This window comes from Botryllus schlosseri, chromosome 10, assembly GCF_051294905.1.
Source record: "Botryllus schlosseri isolate E-star chromosome 10, Bs_hap1, whole genome shotgun sequence".
Classification (NCBI taxonomy): domain Eukaryota; kingdom Metazoa; phylum Chordata; class Ascidiacea; order Stolidobranchia; family Styelidae; genus Botryllus; species Botryllus schlosseri.
The window spans coordinates 25,005,699-25,021,691 of record NC_137245.1 but is presented as its reverse complement, the minus strand read 5'-3'; the positions used below and the strand labels follow the sequence as shown (position 1 = coordinate 25,021,691).

Genomic DNA, 15,993 nt, shown 5'->3' with positions numbered 1-15,993 from the left:
ATCTTGTTTCAACTTTATGCGGTTTCGTATTCCACCCTCTATTTTGACTGACACTGAGGATAGCGTTACGCTATTTTGCATGTTTGAAGAGCTTCTTGGAGGTACAGAACTGTGAGAACATCATGAATAGTATTGTCTGTGTGGCATGAGCATTGCTCAGGTTTTATAATTACATGTCCCAAGTTTTCGAAGACACCACTTGCTCATGTATATGCAATATATGCACGAACCAATATTATTGATCAAATCCATTCATTTGCTTTAAGAGCTTCTTGGAGGTACAGAACTTCAATATACAATTGAATAGTATATTCATATTGAAATAAACCCGAATATTTTCGGCTGACACTCGCCAGGGGTAATCGTCAGCAACTAGTAGAGAATTGGAAAGAACATCGTAATCAACATTCGTATCACAACATATGACGTCACCAGCATGAAATTTCGAACGAGAGAGTGTTCAATGTACTATTTTCAATGGGTACACGAACTCCTTCTGTTGACTGAGTTTGGTTTGGTGTATTAGGATGAAAGTCGACTCCAAGGCACACAAATGGAAGTGTGAACAGCCTCTCCCAACGACGCGGAATCTGTCGTCTCGATAATTATTCGCACAAATCGGATTATCCGCACATCCTTTTGCATGTATAAAATGTGTTACTCTATTCAGAATAGATAGCGACACAATCTGTAATTCAAATATCTTGCTGAATGCAAGAATTCGAGACTTGAAATATATTCTTAGGCCAGATTATTAATTAGGGAAGCATATGACCTGATGGGTTTGGGTCATTATTGTGAAAATTTTATCTCAAAAAGTCTCAGCAAGTTATCCTTCCGTTTAATGTCACTTCAGATGCGAATGAGAGTTTATATCTCTTTTGATGATGAAAACAAGAACGACCACATTAGTGCGTTTTCACCTATTCGTGAGAAATTCCTCAGGCTTCTCACAGACTAAAGCATTACTTTCATTTCTGTTTTGAATATATATCCTTCAAATACGATATTTCAGATCATTATTCGTCATTAATTACTTTCGTATTAAGACAAATATATTAGATGCTAAAGATTTTATTACTACAGATAGCATAGTTTTGCTTCAAACATTCCTATTAAATAGTACAAACGATATTTAAAAATCCCTATTTAGCCATGACAATCGGCCATAAGGGTGCACACTGCACATGCACATTAGGGCTGTTCAAAAATAACTTTTTCTTCTGGATTACAGCCATTCAGGCATTAAATTGTCAGGTTACCCTGAAAAACGCTGCGCACCAAATTTGGTTCAATTCTATCAAGTATAAGGCTCCGCAGATCCAATCAAAATTTTTAATTCACAATTAAAAATTTTAAAAAAAATTAAAATTTTTCTGTCGACCCCACGAAATTGTTGAGCTGTCTTCAAAGACGATGCAAAACAAATTTGAGTCAATTCCAACTAGTAGAAGCGGAGTTACTTGAGTTTTTCGTTGATAATCCTCGGATTATCCCCGATCAAGGATAATCCGAGAATTATCAACGAAAAACTCCACTTCTACTAGTTGGAATTGACTCAAATTTGTTTTGCATCGTCTCTGAAGACACCTCAACAATTTCATGGGGCTGACGAAAAAATTCGAAATTTTTTTTTTTAATTTTTCATTATAAATTTAAAATGTTAATTGGATCTGCGGAGCCCTATACTTGATGGAATTGAACCAAATTTGGTGAGCAGCGTTTTTCAGGGTAACCTGACAATTTAATGCCTGAATGGCTTGAATCCAGAAGAAAAAGTTATTTTTGAACTGCCCTACTGCACATAGATCAGAAAAGGTTGGTAATCACGGAAGTTTTGGAAATAATACAAATTTTCGCGAATACCCTTATCCTGAGATTTTTCATCCTCTTGTCCGAACGAAGAAGTGGGAGGTTCTGATGGTGACGTAACTGCAATAATCACATTCAACATATTATGACAATTATATATAAGACGACAAACTAAAATGTAAAGAATATATCTTCAACAATATGCCTGAATTGGAAATAAGTCCATGTAGAGTTGCATTTAAAACAAACAGTGTTTTAAAACACTTTGTTTAAAACATGTTTTAAACAGTGTTTTGAACAAAGGCTTATTATAAAAAAAACTGTGGTTTTTAAGTTGTAAAATTATGCCATAATTGTGTAAATACTTTCTAAATAACATGTTGTATGAGCCTACGGACCATTACCACCCAATAAAGCCGACATATAAGATATGGGATGGGTTGGAACCCTCAGAATAGTCGGTTCAACAGCTATAGTACGTTTATATTTCGCCAAGGGAGCTATAGTTACCTTGTATTTTTATTTGTCTATGTCAATCCACTATGACGTCACAACTGGATATTCGTGACGTCGTGGCTTAAAAAAACATGTTTTAAACAGGGGCCTTGTTTTAAACATGTTTGTTTTAAATTGATTTTTGTTTTAAATGCAACCCTACGTCCATGTAATATCACAAAGCCTACAACGTGCGCGCGATTATTTTTCGAAAAGCACGAAAACGCTTATTACTAGGGCGAGTTCTTTGACATGTCAAAAAAAGTCAAAATTAGATCGAAATTGTAGCGTTAGGTCAAAAAATGTTAAAATTGTTTACAAAGTTAAAACTTTTTTGCAACCTGCATTTCGTTTGTATCGTAGATTTTGCACTGTCTGTGAGCTTATCATTTTACATTTTACAGCTTGTAGCCTACTTTATAGGCCTACCGTTGTAGACAGCTCATTGTCTGCTCATTGTGAATCATAAACATTCAAATGAAATCAATAGGTTGACATGGTGTTATGCTCAACGTACCGCAATATCCCAACTGAAGCAAGACTGCGTGGGCTATGCACGGTTCTTATGCCAAGAAGCGCATGGTGAACAATTGTGATGTAGACACCATTCCCAGAATGAAGCAGCACGGTTTATCAGCAGCAGTGTACGCCCAACTTCAGTGTTGTCAGCCAACAACGGCTGCTGTTGAACGTTCTTTTTCAATTCTTAGCAAGCTACTTAGTAAGGACATTCACTTTCTACCCGAGAATGTAGGACAGTATATTTTTTCAATTATTTTGACTGAAATTCTCCATAGGGCCAGATTTCGTTAAAATAAATTTTTTTCATGTAAAAATTTGTCAGTTTTCAGGCAAAAAAGTTTTTTTTTTCAGGCCAAACTACTTCGTAAGGACAGACAGTTCCAAACAGAAATGAAGATAAGTATAGTACAATTCCAAAATTATGTGGGAAAACACTTAATTTGCATACGTTAGGTCACATTTGGTCAAAATTAAGATTTTTAAGGTCAAAAAATATCTGAATTTTGAATTTTTAGGTCAAAATCACCGTTTTTTTTATGTAAAAAAATCGCCCTACTTATTACATATTTTACTGCATAAGTAATGCATAGCGGGATCGACGAGTATTGCATACCCAACAAACCGCACTGTACGTACATGTGTACAAGTTACAGTGGTTGTACTACGTATATCGTACATGGCGCATCGCATATCACATGTAGATTTCAGTCACTCCGTAGTTACTCTACAATATACGCTACCATGATTGGACCAGGTAATGTCGTTCATCTGTACAAGACCATAACTTTTTGACAAGTTTAATGCCATTTTCTTCTTTGCACTCGTTACATTTGACAATGTCTTTTGCATATATTGAAATCTATATAGCGAGTCAAGTCTCGAACGTGTTCCACTTTCTTGTTTCGTTGGTTTTTCTCTGGAAAGTGCACTACGGAAATTGCATCATACTAGTAGCATCAAGTTACAATATGAGTATGCTTTCAGTTTTCATGTTATGGGTACACTATACTAGACTATAACTATAGGCCTATTACTGGGGCAGTGCAGCATCATTTGATGTTGCGTATGATTCCTTTGGCAATTTAAATATACGCACATTCGTATCTTACTGGAATATTTGATTACATATACAATGCAGCTGTGTATTTGCAATACAACAGCTTACCGTTGCATTCTCAAGCAACTACGACAGGGAATTTCCGTGTGAATACGGCCAACCTAGGCACACTGGCCTACCGGAGAGCTGAAAATCGGCAAGCCAGATGTCATATTCAGAGCGGTCGGGAATTTACTGTACCTTTGTGTACATTCTAAATTATTATTATTCATTGACTATTTGAGCAGGAATTTAGTGGTTCCCGACATCTCATTCAGTGTTCAATCCTAAGTGTAGCCTATGGCAAACTCACCGTGATACGTAGTAATGTGCAAAGTCCCGATGCTACTGTGAGATATCTGGTGCTCAAAATTGTGCTCTGTAAAGGAGTATATTGATCACATGAGAAATAAGTCGTTCTACCTATCTTGTGATCGGCGGATTCTGGACTCAAATCAAGTTCTTCTGAAAGAAATGTAAGATATGTGTAACTGACTCGTCATAGATAGAAATACTTTGCTTTATCTATCTATTCCCTATACGTAGACTGCGTACCGACTACTAATAAATCGGTTATCATCGGGCGAAATGAGTATACTTCAGCGATGAAGTGAATTTGCCCTTCAATATTATATAGTTATTGCGTTACTATCACATTGTCCGAAAATGAATGCGGCAAGACCGGTAATTAACTCTTGGCAGCACTGCTGTGGCACCGGTGAGACAATCTATCAAATACATTTAGTCGGTGGCCTATATCATTTCTGCAATAAAAATAATAATTTTAGTGCATAAAAATGTTAGCGTAGTATCTCTGCCGACATCTTCACTACGACATTTGCTTTACCTTTAGTATTATGAGCCATTGCATCCTTTCAATGGCAATTGCACATCTTCTGTCCTTTCCCGTTATAATCCCTGAATATCCGCATGTATTAATCCCACACCTTGCCTGGTAACTTACGCGGTCTCGGCTGCGTTTACAATTTTAGTGGCGATGAGTCACCGTGTCACATGACAGCGACATCAGGCTTATAACCGCAGTGCCATAGTGTTTGTCAACTACCTGTTCAATTATCGTATACACCAGTGTTTCCTAACATTGTCACCAGCGCAACCAAGGGGCGATTTGGATTATGAAGGGGGTGGAAACGCTCATAGGGCGATATGAGAGCGCTGGGCTCAGAGGGACAGTATGGCGGGCGCTGAAATGGCGTCGCAGTAGAAGGTGCTGTGTGAAAATATGATTATATAGTAGAACAACAGTTCTAGATATCCCTGAGTTCTCATTGCAAATTAACATTCGACAAAATCCGCCAGATCACGTAATTTTTCACCGCGCGACGTTTATGCCGACGATGTTTGCAACATGTTTCCATGTATGCAGTGGTTTATTATAATTGATGCAAAATTGATAGCGTGCACTTTTAGAATGCCAATTCCCCGTTGAAATATTAGCATCACGCTACCTCGGATTATTTGCCACGAATTGTTTTGAACAAGGTAATTTATCTCGCAGCGAACAGAAAGAGGCCATTGTACCACTTTCACGAGTGCGTGTGAGAGCCCTTTCTACATTAAAGACGCATTGAAGCTTTGATCAAAATGATTAACAGAATATAATTGTATTTGAGAGCTACAAAATTAAATCTGCAAAATATTTCTTCATCGTATCATAAAGGATGATAATGTTTAGTGTTGTGACCCGCAACCTTACATGAACGTTTTATACTTTGTTGGGAATACATTCATGTGAAAGTTAATCGACCAGATGCTATGATTCCGTATCCGATGGATGGTATGACAACCTTGATTTGATCCCAAATATAACACATACAATTATCATAGTGGTAATTAGTGGGGATGATGTGAACGTGAGGTTCACGTTCGCGTTCTGTGTGTCAACCTATGAAATTCAGCGGTTCACGTTCACAAACGAACCTTGGTAGGTTCTGCACTGTGAACCGTTTCATATAATAAAAGTTTCACGTCATTATGGCATCTTTGGCTGAAATTCCTTGCATTTCAACCTCAGACCACTCTATTATTGGCGCTGGCAGCATTAAAAAATCAGCACTAAATGAGCATGTATCACGACCTTGCCGATCTCTCATTACTAGAAATATTCAGCTATACTTTTGTGAATATTTAGTGACTCTCTGCTATGAGCCTGACCCGCAATCATACAATAATCAAGAACGAAATACACTACATGTAGGTAGTCAATGAATGATGCTTCTTCAACCAGTCAATAAAATTGATATAAATATTATCGTTGTCTAATGTAAAACATCTTGATTTGATATGTATATTTTATCATAAAAATCTAACCGTTTCGATTGGTGTGTAGGCTGCGGTACAACTGGTTTATGGGTTAATATCGATAGCTAGTATAGAAACGATTTTACACTCTGCTCAATATCTTAACTCTTAAGTAACAATTTCAGACGGCGAATACCTCATCCGGTTTGGCCTCTAGACCGTTACGGCGTAAGTTTTCATTCCCTTGTAACTTGCAAGTCCTCGTCGAAATTGTTGGCAAAGCGACGGAAGGTATTGATTTTATGGAATTAATATAGCATTTGATTGCTCCGTTTGATACATTTGGCGAAGTCAGCATGTACTTCAGCATTGTGGCATAATATGACCTGAGTCGTCTCTAGGTATCGTGTACATCATTATATGATTTCACTGAAGTGTAAGGTTGGAATTAGCAATATGACGTCACGTGACGTCATAAGGTTCACGTTCGTGTTCACACAGAACCTTTCAAAAATGTCCGCGTTCACATGGTCCGGAACCTTTCTGGAGTTCACACCATTCCTAGTAATTAGTCGAGTGGTCCTCGGGCGCGATTCAAGCAATTTCCAATGGTGAGATTCCAACCCGAAAAGACCAACCAGACTTCGATCTCTTACCCCTTGTTTTTACGACTGTCCGTAAAAGATGGAGGGCGCCAGACCCAGGCTATTTTTGAATGGGGGTGCTACAGGAAAAAAGGCTAAGAACCACTGGTATACACCTAGCCTGAAATCACTCTCGGCAGAGGTGTTAATTCACCAAATTCCCATAGTGTCACACCCTCGAGAGCCAGACTCAAAAGTTTCCCGACTTCCAAACAAGAAAGTATGGTCCTTAACGGCATTTCCAAACTGCTTGCCAGTTGAAACTATACCACCAAAGAATCTTTAAGTTTTATAGTTACTTGACTCTGTTATGAGTGGACTTACCATTGAGCTGAAGTTAAGTATTCAAGACAGCCAGAAGGGGTCGCTAGTAACGAAACAATTTTAAAGTATCGGAGTACTCGACTCAAGTAGGTTTTGTGCACTTCAACTACTTACTCAGCTGCATGGTTACATTATTGTCCACTTTTTCAATTCTCTCGGGTGAGAGAGTGTTCCACAGAAGTGCAGTGCTCCGTGTTACGCATCATGATCATGAAGGGCTGAAATTTTCCGCCGTATGCCCTCGCTACCACAACTCGGTTTTGGGACCGACGCTGTGTTCTGGGACAGCCATAGGGACAAGGACGCGATTTCTGCTCTGTGAGACCAGCGGCGTAAGCTTTGAGCTGCGGTGTAACAGAACGTCGTTTGGAAAATCACCGTTAGAATGAATATAGTTACCATTAGTCATCCTGCGTTAGTCACGAAAATGCATTATGTAATTCTTCTTCATCATCATCGTCATTGGTTTAGTAGCAATTTTTATCAGTTCAATACACCACAAAAATGCGATACAATGAAATATTTATGAAAGCTGTCAACAACGATCGGCTAACATCAGTCTTGGACACCTTACAACAATCTACTTTTTCGAACGGCTTATCAGGGAGATTTTCTGACCTGACGCATTCTACTTCCCAAACGAGCTTCGGGATGTCTGGAAATTCGCTATATCATCAATTCACATCGTCACACAGCGAGAAGGGGTCAGTAACGAAATTATCACAACGGTAGTTGGTGCAGTTGATTATAACGACGCTGATGGCATGTGAGGTAAAGGTGCCGGATCACGGAGTTTTTCTGGGCTCCCCTGTGTCGCTGTTCATTCGGCGTCTTTACGAAAAAGGAGAAGAAATACAGAGGGTGGACCCCAATTTCTCTGCTGAGTAGCGATTCTCCACTCAGCAACGATTTCGTTACTCAACTCACGCCAAAAAGTATACTCACACTCAAATGCGTCCAGATCGGCACTCAAATCTAAGTCAGCGCACCACCAGACTTAAGTGTCAAATTTCAAGGTCGAGCAGCCAACTGCAGGCAACACCCGCCAAATACCGTAGTATATCTACCGGTACTGTCGTATATAGCTAGGTACACTATTTCGTGATGTGAGGTTCTGCTGAGCGAATGAAATCGGTGGCGCTGGGACGGATGTTGTGTTTATAATTGTATTTGTAATTATCTTCTGTACCCTTTCGACTTCTTGTCGTACGGCATCTCGGTACACCGGAATGGTAACTGCTGCAATCTGCAGTCTCAATGCGCTAGCACGGCGACAAAAAAGCCCAGAAAAAGACTCGACAAAGAGAAAGCACTCACAAGGAATGGAAAGAACTAGAAAGGGCCGTGGCTTCAAAAAGATCAACATCGAAAAGAACTGTGACATCGAGCACTCTAGGCCGAGGTGGATATCAGTATAAAAAAGATCGCAGCTGCGTGTCGCACGATATCCTCCTATCCGTTACATTACATCGCATTGTGTCTTATCGCATTCTACATTGTGTGTGACTTGTTCAGATGAAAAATATAACTTAACGATTATTATTATTACGAATGCTCTTCCCACAATTAAATAGATGAAACATCTTGAACAGACCGGAACACGGGAAAGTTAATTGTATTGGTATTTGTTTTGTTGTTTTTTGTTACTAGTAAATCAACTGGGAATGTGGCAGAGATCTTTGCTCACATTGAATTTAGTACTGCACCCATCTCCTAACTTTAAGATGAATGTATTCCAAACAAAGTAAACCATATTACATAGCGTTCATGTGCGTTCTGGATCACAAAACTAAACAGTATCATCTTTTATGATACGATGAAGAAATATGTTGACGAATTAATTATGTAGCTCTGAAATACAATTATATTTCGGTAATCATTTTGGCCGCGAAGCTTCAAAGCATCTTTGATGTACAAAGGGCATCACTCTCATAAGTACCTCTCCGATTACGACACAATATGCGCGGCAGGATACAATACCTAGCTCGAAACATTTTGTGTCGCCTGTATTAAAGTTATTCTGCTGATAATATACTGACTTCATATTGCAACCTCGTTGTAAGAGTTATTGTTTAAACAAGATCACGAACATAATACTGGTATGCTGTTGCAGTTTATTGTACGTGTCAACAATCAATCGTAATTGACGAAGAAAAGTAAGACATTCTAGATTCATAAGAATTTATAACTTATAACCGAATATATAGATATATATAGATAAAATAAAACAGTATGACGATTCGAAACGCGACTACAATACAAATTCAACAGGTAGCACACACTTGATTGTGGTAACGCGACAATCCAGATTCAGACCTTGTTACGTCGGCCATACTTTGTAGGCTTGGCTGCAAATTTATAGGCCATTTCATTCAACATTGCCGATGTTATGAGCCCATACTGACACTCGACGAAACTGTTTCATGGTCACTGACTAGCCTAGATAGCTCTATTTATACAGTTACCATATCGATCTGACAGGGGCAGTAGTGACTAATGGGCGACCATCATAGTATACCCTTCTCACGAACGACCATGGCAGCTAACCTTAGTAGAAACTAGTGTTTTGATGGATTTGGATCTCGTTCAAGGGTGACATTGCCATAAAAACTTGTCACTATAGACTCTGTTTCACGGTAGCGAAATTCAATTTCGAACATGGAACGTATCTGCGGCGTCATTAGTCATCACGCATTCCTACTTTTAAATTTATGATCGGCTACTCATTTTTTGGATTCTGCAACACCTGGTCTTAAAGTACTTCTTTCAGCTACTTACTTTAGAATATTGGGATTTTTTTAGAATCGCTACTGCTAGAGATGGTGCGAAAAGGTTCAGGTTCGTGTGAACGCGAACCTTTTTCAAATGTTCTGTCTGAACGCGAACGTGAACCTATGACGTCACGTAACGTCATATTGCTGATTTCAACCCTACATTTCAGTGACGTGATATATCAATTCCAGCGACGACTCAGGCCACATTATGCCGAAGTAGCCTATATGCTGACAGCGATGTATTCTCTATAGCAGAGGTTTTAAACTCAAATATGTTCGCGGGCCAATTTCCTGGTTTTTGATCGCTCCGCGGGCCGCAGCACCAATAACAGGGGCATTCAATGTATTTCCAAGTAGACCATATTTGACAGGACCTTGCAGACTGGCATTCCACAAGAATCGGTCAAATGTGACTGACTATTGTGAATTCAAGCCTGGCACGAAAAAAATCACATTTATAAATATTTAAATGAAATTTTTGTTGTACTTGGCATATTTTGTAATAATTAGTTATAGATACCATGATAGCGTACAAATGTATCATGACGTGCATGCATTTGAGTTAGATTTACCTTAGAATATAGGAACTGATCGTCAGCAACAACAACTTGAATATCCTGGTTAATGTAATAAAACAGTCCAATAGCCGAGTAATCAATTGTTGTTACTGCGGTGGAGCCAGGGTTGTAACCAAGTCACAATGCTCCGAGTCACAAGTCAATCTCAGTTTTATAGTTTTGACTCGAGTCAAGTCGAGTCATTTTCAATTCACCACCGAGTCAAGTCCGAGTCCAAGTCCCCGAGCAGAGGGTCGAGTCCGAGTCATGGTATTATGACTCGACTCGAGTCGAGTCAAAGTCATTGTGTTGACTGCCCAATTTCCAGTTAAAGGCTTGTTAAATCCACTTTTTGTAACTCTGTTTGCTGATATCGAATGGTTCGCATTTATAATATGCTAATTTTCGTCATTTTTAGCAGTTTCTGGGCGCATTTTCAAGTACCAGTACCAATAGACGAAATCCCAATAGTGTGATTACTTTACTATTCCTCGAAATTACAATGAAACGTCGGTCTTGGCCGTCTGAGTCTCGAGTCATATGACTTGGTTCGAGTCATGCGCAATGACTCGAGTCCAAGTCGAGTCAATACACAAATTGACTCGAGTCGATTCATTTCCGTAATTTGAGAAAATGACTCGAGTCAAGTCGAGTCATCTGAAAAACGTGACTCGAGTCGGACTCAAGTCGAGTCATGACTCGAGTCATTACAACCCTGGGTGGAGCGCACCACTACCTCCCTCGTCACCTTTAGTTGGAGATAATAACATGAATAAACAGACCCAAGATGACGCAGGATGTAACTAATTTTACATGAAGGAGGCAACAGAATGCCAATGGTTGCCATTATCATTCCGACCTGCTTAGATATCTAAATACGCTGCACAAGGCAAGCTACGACCTTTTGATATATTATTATTCCCCATAACAGTCTGATAATAGTCCGTGGTTTCACTAAGACACGGCGTTCTGAATCACAAGTCATTCTCTGATTGTAAAGTTTGACCCGACTAAAGTCGAGTCATTTTTATTTTATCACCCATTCAGTCCGAGTTCGAGTAATTCTAAAAAAGTCGAGCCCAAGTCCAAATCACAATTTTCAGTCACGAACCAACAACGAATCATGTTTCACCATCATTAACAGGTAATGTGACGTAATAGCTGATCTTCCCCCGCATGGTAACTTTTGAAAGTGATGTGGTAGTGAAATTTGATGAATATAGTGTCAGGTTTTTGGAGTAGTTTTGAAGCGAATTTTAAGTTCTCAAATCTAAAAAATATATGTGGCAGTTGAATATTGTCGAGTATTTCAAAATCCAAATTGACGACGCGGGCCGCACAAAACGATCTCGCCGGCCGCGTGTTTGAGACCTCTGCTCTATAGTCTATATCAATTTCATCGATTGGTTGAATAAGCATCATTCGCTGACTAGCTACAGGTAGTGCATTTCGTTCTTGGTGTTGTGTTATTGCGATTGAAGCTCACAGCAGAGAGTCACTAAATATTCACTAACGGAAAGCTAAATATTTCCAATAAACTTTTGTAACAAAACGAGTAAAATTTTTGAGATTGATAAGGTGCATGCTCGTAAAGTGATGTTTTATGCTCCCAGCACCATGCATAGACTGGACCGAAGTTGAAATGCAACGAATTTCAACCAAAAATGCTATAATGACGTGGAAATTGTAATATATATAAAAGGCTCACAGTGCAAAACCTACCCAAGCTCGTTTGTGAACGTGAACCTCTAAATTTAGGAGGTTCACACACAGAACGCGAACCACACGTTCACACCATCCCTAGCAACTTCAACTGTTAATTGAGTAGGCCTATATAAGTCTTTGTGAGTAGAAATTTACGGTGACAATTTTACTTTTACCTGATTATATCACCACTCGCCCGTGACTATTATCACTCTGCTACGGTAATAAGTAAGCCCCGGTCGCTGACATGCAGTCTATTTGGATATCTTTTTTCACGTTAATCATGGACCATTTCTTCTCTGGGTAGCTGTACCGTTCGATCGTGTTCTTTTCGTAGTGCAATCTGCAATAAGTTGTTACGCATATACATTGATAGTATAAGAGTAGCAGGTGTGATGTTGCCAATTGAGGTATCGGTCAAAAAAGTTTGGTACGCTATGTTCCGACTTTACATAGTGTCGCAAGAGCATTTAGTATGGCTATGCTACAAACTGTTACAAACTAACAATCTAGTTAGTTAGATGGACAACTAACTACTGTTTTGGTAGTTCTGTTCTAGTTGTGGATTTTGTACAGATGACTCTGAGCTGGTAATGGCGACAAGATCATCATTTAACAGAACACCGGTATCACGATTCGCGTCAAACAACCACTAGAAATAGAATTTGAACTATTCACTTTTCAAAATCCTCAACTAGGATTAGACTAGAACTACTAAAAAACAGTACATTGCTATAGTTTGCACAAGTCTGGTTCGAACTATTTGTGGTAAACCTCGATCTGATCCCAAACATGCACCCTGATCTCAACACATCGCGATACGCGTTTTATATCATACCCTTTCACTTTTTTATCTCCGCCCACGGAATATATGCAGCCATTGATTATGAGCGCAGAAAAAGCAGCCCGAGGCTTATGCATAGTAGTAAATATCGCCCACTGTGACGTCTTCGAGTCAAAATGTTCCACGGACGCGAGCCGCCTCTCTGGTGTAAAGTTAGTAGACGAGTATCCCCCTACACCCGGTCGAAGTGCTGAAGTTATTGAGATATAAAGCGTCTTGAAGTTCAGAGAAAACATCTCACCCAACACAAACACTTTTTGCAGGTAAAAGACTGACGAAGGCATGGCTCTTGGATGATACATGGGCGGACGCGGCGACCACTTCTCTTCGTATATATCATAACACTTCACCGAGTTGAGAATGATGCGCTCTTCTATCCCTCCAACGCACCATATACTTCCTAAAATACGATTCAGTCGTTCATCCTGCAAATTTCACATGTCGCCTGATATGTATTGTATACACAATGCAGACTGCGACGCGATTTTGACCTGCCCATGAAAAGATCCTTGGAAATTGACCATAAAACATATTTATTAATTGTAATGGGTGGACTAAAACTATAGGCCAGTGGTTCCCTACCGGGGGGGGGGTTCATGGCCCCCTTGGGGGTCCGTGAGAAAGCATTTGGGGGTGCGTGGTTTCCTTGATGAATTTTGGCAAATATCAAAAAGCTATTATTTCTACTTTTATTTTTCTCTTTAAATGCACGTACATGTCAAGCTCAAGCTCGCGCAATTAAACTGTGGCCGGTATGCATTAAAATATATCTATATGCTGCTGCCTACATTGGCCTCACACTTAGGCGTGGTCAAAGTAGTCAAGAAAGCTACTCAAGTAGAAGTAGAAGTAGAAGAAGCGACGAAAAAAACCTACTCATGTACGAGTAGAAGTAGTACTGGTAAAAGCATGCTTAAACTACTTCAAGTAGTAGTAGAATTGACTGACTCTAAATCTACTCAAGTAGCCTAAGTAAGTAGTTGTGAAAACGATCGTAATTCGTTCGCATGGACTGCCAAAAGCTGCAAATTAAGCTATGCGAAAGGTGAAGAGATTGATTCGCATTGATGCATCCCATGAGGTATCAATTTTCGACAGCATAAGCATTCGTCCGCAGGGATGAAAGTTCTAGTATTGATATGGAAATGCGATACTAATCATCTGTTTGCTCGAACAGCCCGTTTTAGAAAATATCATGATATGGCCCCTCCTTCAAAATCTAAGGCTCGTAGTTTAGCCGGGGTCAATACGGAGAAGTTGTATCGGATACGGGGTTAACACTTTGCGCGATTAGTATACGGTAATAAAAATGTGGTGGTTCGTAAAAATGCCATATTGTGTAGCTTTATTTCCGGATAATATAGACATTACTACACTTGCTTTTACACTTCAACATGAATGTTTTCCAGACAAAAGAACTGGAACTAATTATAACTCAGAGTATGATACTGGGAATTGAAAGAGAAATATAAATACTACTTCTAAAAAGCGAAAAATATATTTCATGTCTTTAGTCCAGAAAGTTTCAAAGGTGGTATGCTAAAACAGGTCTAAAGCAAAATAAAGTCGGAGTCCACTTTTACAGATTAGGTCACGTCATGGACTGCTAGATTACGATATGATAAGTAAATACTAGATTGCCAAACATCAGTTCCAAACGTTGTTATAGGCCATATTTACTGTGATGAAATATTTCATATGGGTGACAATGCGGTGTGAACGGAATCACGAAACCCGCTACCTAATTTATATTCACCGATACTTTCGTGAAATCATATTGGTCACTCCATATCTACTGTGCGCGAAGCGCGACAAAAATTCCGGGCTTTACTCAACTTTACAAAAAATCAAATGTTGGTACTTTGTGAAAACATAGGCCCGAAATTCATCAGGCTATCTTTCTGATTGGAGGATTATACTACTTCTACTTGACAAACTGAAAATAGCAAAAAGTAATTAAGTAGATCACAAAATATTACGAAGTAGAAGTAGCGGGAAATTAGATCTACTTGAGTAAGTACCCAAGTAGCAGAAAAATACTTGAGTACCTCAAAAAAAGTAGAAGTACTTCGTTACTGACCACCTCTGCAGTCACACTACGATACTACATCTACCGCAACGCACGTCGATTACAGTCAAATCAGGATTTACTCGTCTATTACGCAATAGAAAGCATGCGATTTAGTTCAGTAAAGGCAATAACAGCGCTCCATTTAAATTTGCTTATGTTGAAAAAGTCACTCCCCTTTTCATCATTAATAATTATAACAATAGTCAACAGTACGTTAATTGAGCTTCCGGTAAAATTTAGGCACAGGTCCGTAGACTTGAAAATGTATCTAAAGTGGTCCGTGACGACAAAAAGGTTGGGAACCACTGATATAGGCTGTATAAACTGAACCAGAAATGCCTTCAGTCTAGTATATTTATGTGCCATGATTACGTAACCTATATACGTCCTACAGTATTCCAGGTTCAAAATAAAGCCGATATAGCAAACTATGCCATAACAATTAAAGCAACAAGTCACGGTTTCTCATGTTCAAATCATGTTTGTTGCCATTGTTTAATTATGAACTATACATGGCCTGTGCCTTAAACTGCTACGTCATACGTTTCCAGATCCTAATTCCAAATCCTCACTCCTCACAAACGGTGTCATGTCAAGCAATGAAAGGTGCTGCTGAAGGCTGACATATCAACAAGATTTGGAATTGGAGCACTAAATATATGTTTACTGAATTCACGCGTGAACGGGTCTTTTTGGTCTTTGATCGAGCACCAAGCAGGTCTCCGTGTTTAAGAAATATAATTTGAGTCGGCATTATCAGAAAAATCATACAGTGAAATACAAAGACTTGGCTGATGTGGAGGACCTGCTAGCTAAGTAAGCAAAACAGTAAGGCTATTTTACCTAGCTACACACTACACAGAGCTCCAACGCAGCCTATCATATTAA

At 39.2% G+C, this 15,993-nt stretch overlaps 1 protein-coding gene across 8 annotated transcripts in view; it reads right to left on the bottom strand.

Moving 5' to 3' along the window:
- Positions 1–15,993, bottom strand: part of LOC145448883 (uncharacterized) — a 63,815-nt gene that overhangs the window by 34,483 nt on the left and 13,339 nt on the right. The window contains exons 1-5 of one of the 8 annotated variants that reach the window (XM_080327329.1): positions 11,201–12,356; positions 4,773–10,596; positions 4,349–4,390; positions 4,239–4,304; positions 1,867–1,932 (exon numbers count right to left, since the gene is read on the bottom strand). The exons of 5 other annotated variants lie outside the window; for them this stretch is intronic. In XM_080327329.1, coding sequence (XP_080183455.1) covers positions 1,867–1,932; positions 4,239–4,304; positions 4,349–4,390; positions 4,773–4,791 — 193 coding nt within the window. In that variant the 5' untranslated portion in view covers positions 4,792–10,596; positions 11,201–12,356. Of the gene's footprint in view, positions 1–1,866; positions 1,933–4,238; positions 4,305–4,348; positions 4,391–4,772; positions 10,597–11,200; positions 12,357–15,993 lie in introns of those variants that run through there. 2 more of the 8 variants (XM_080327330.1, XM_080327332.1) reach the window with 2 other exon arrangements.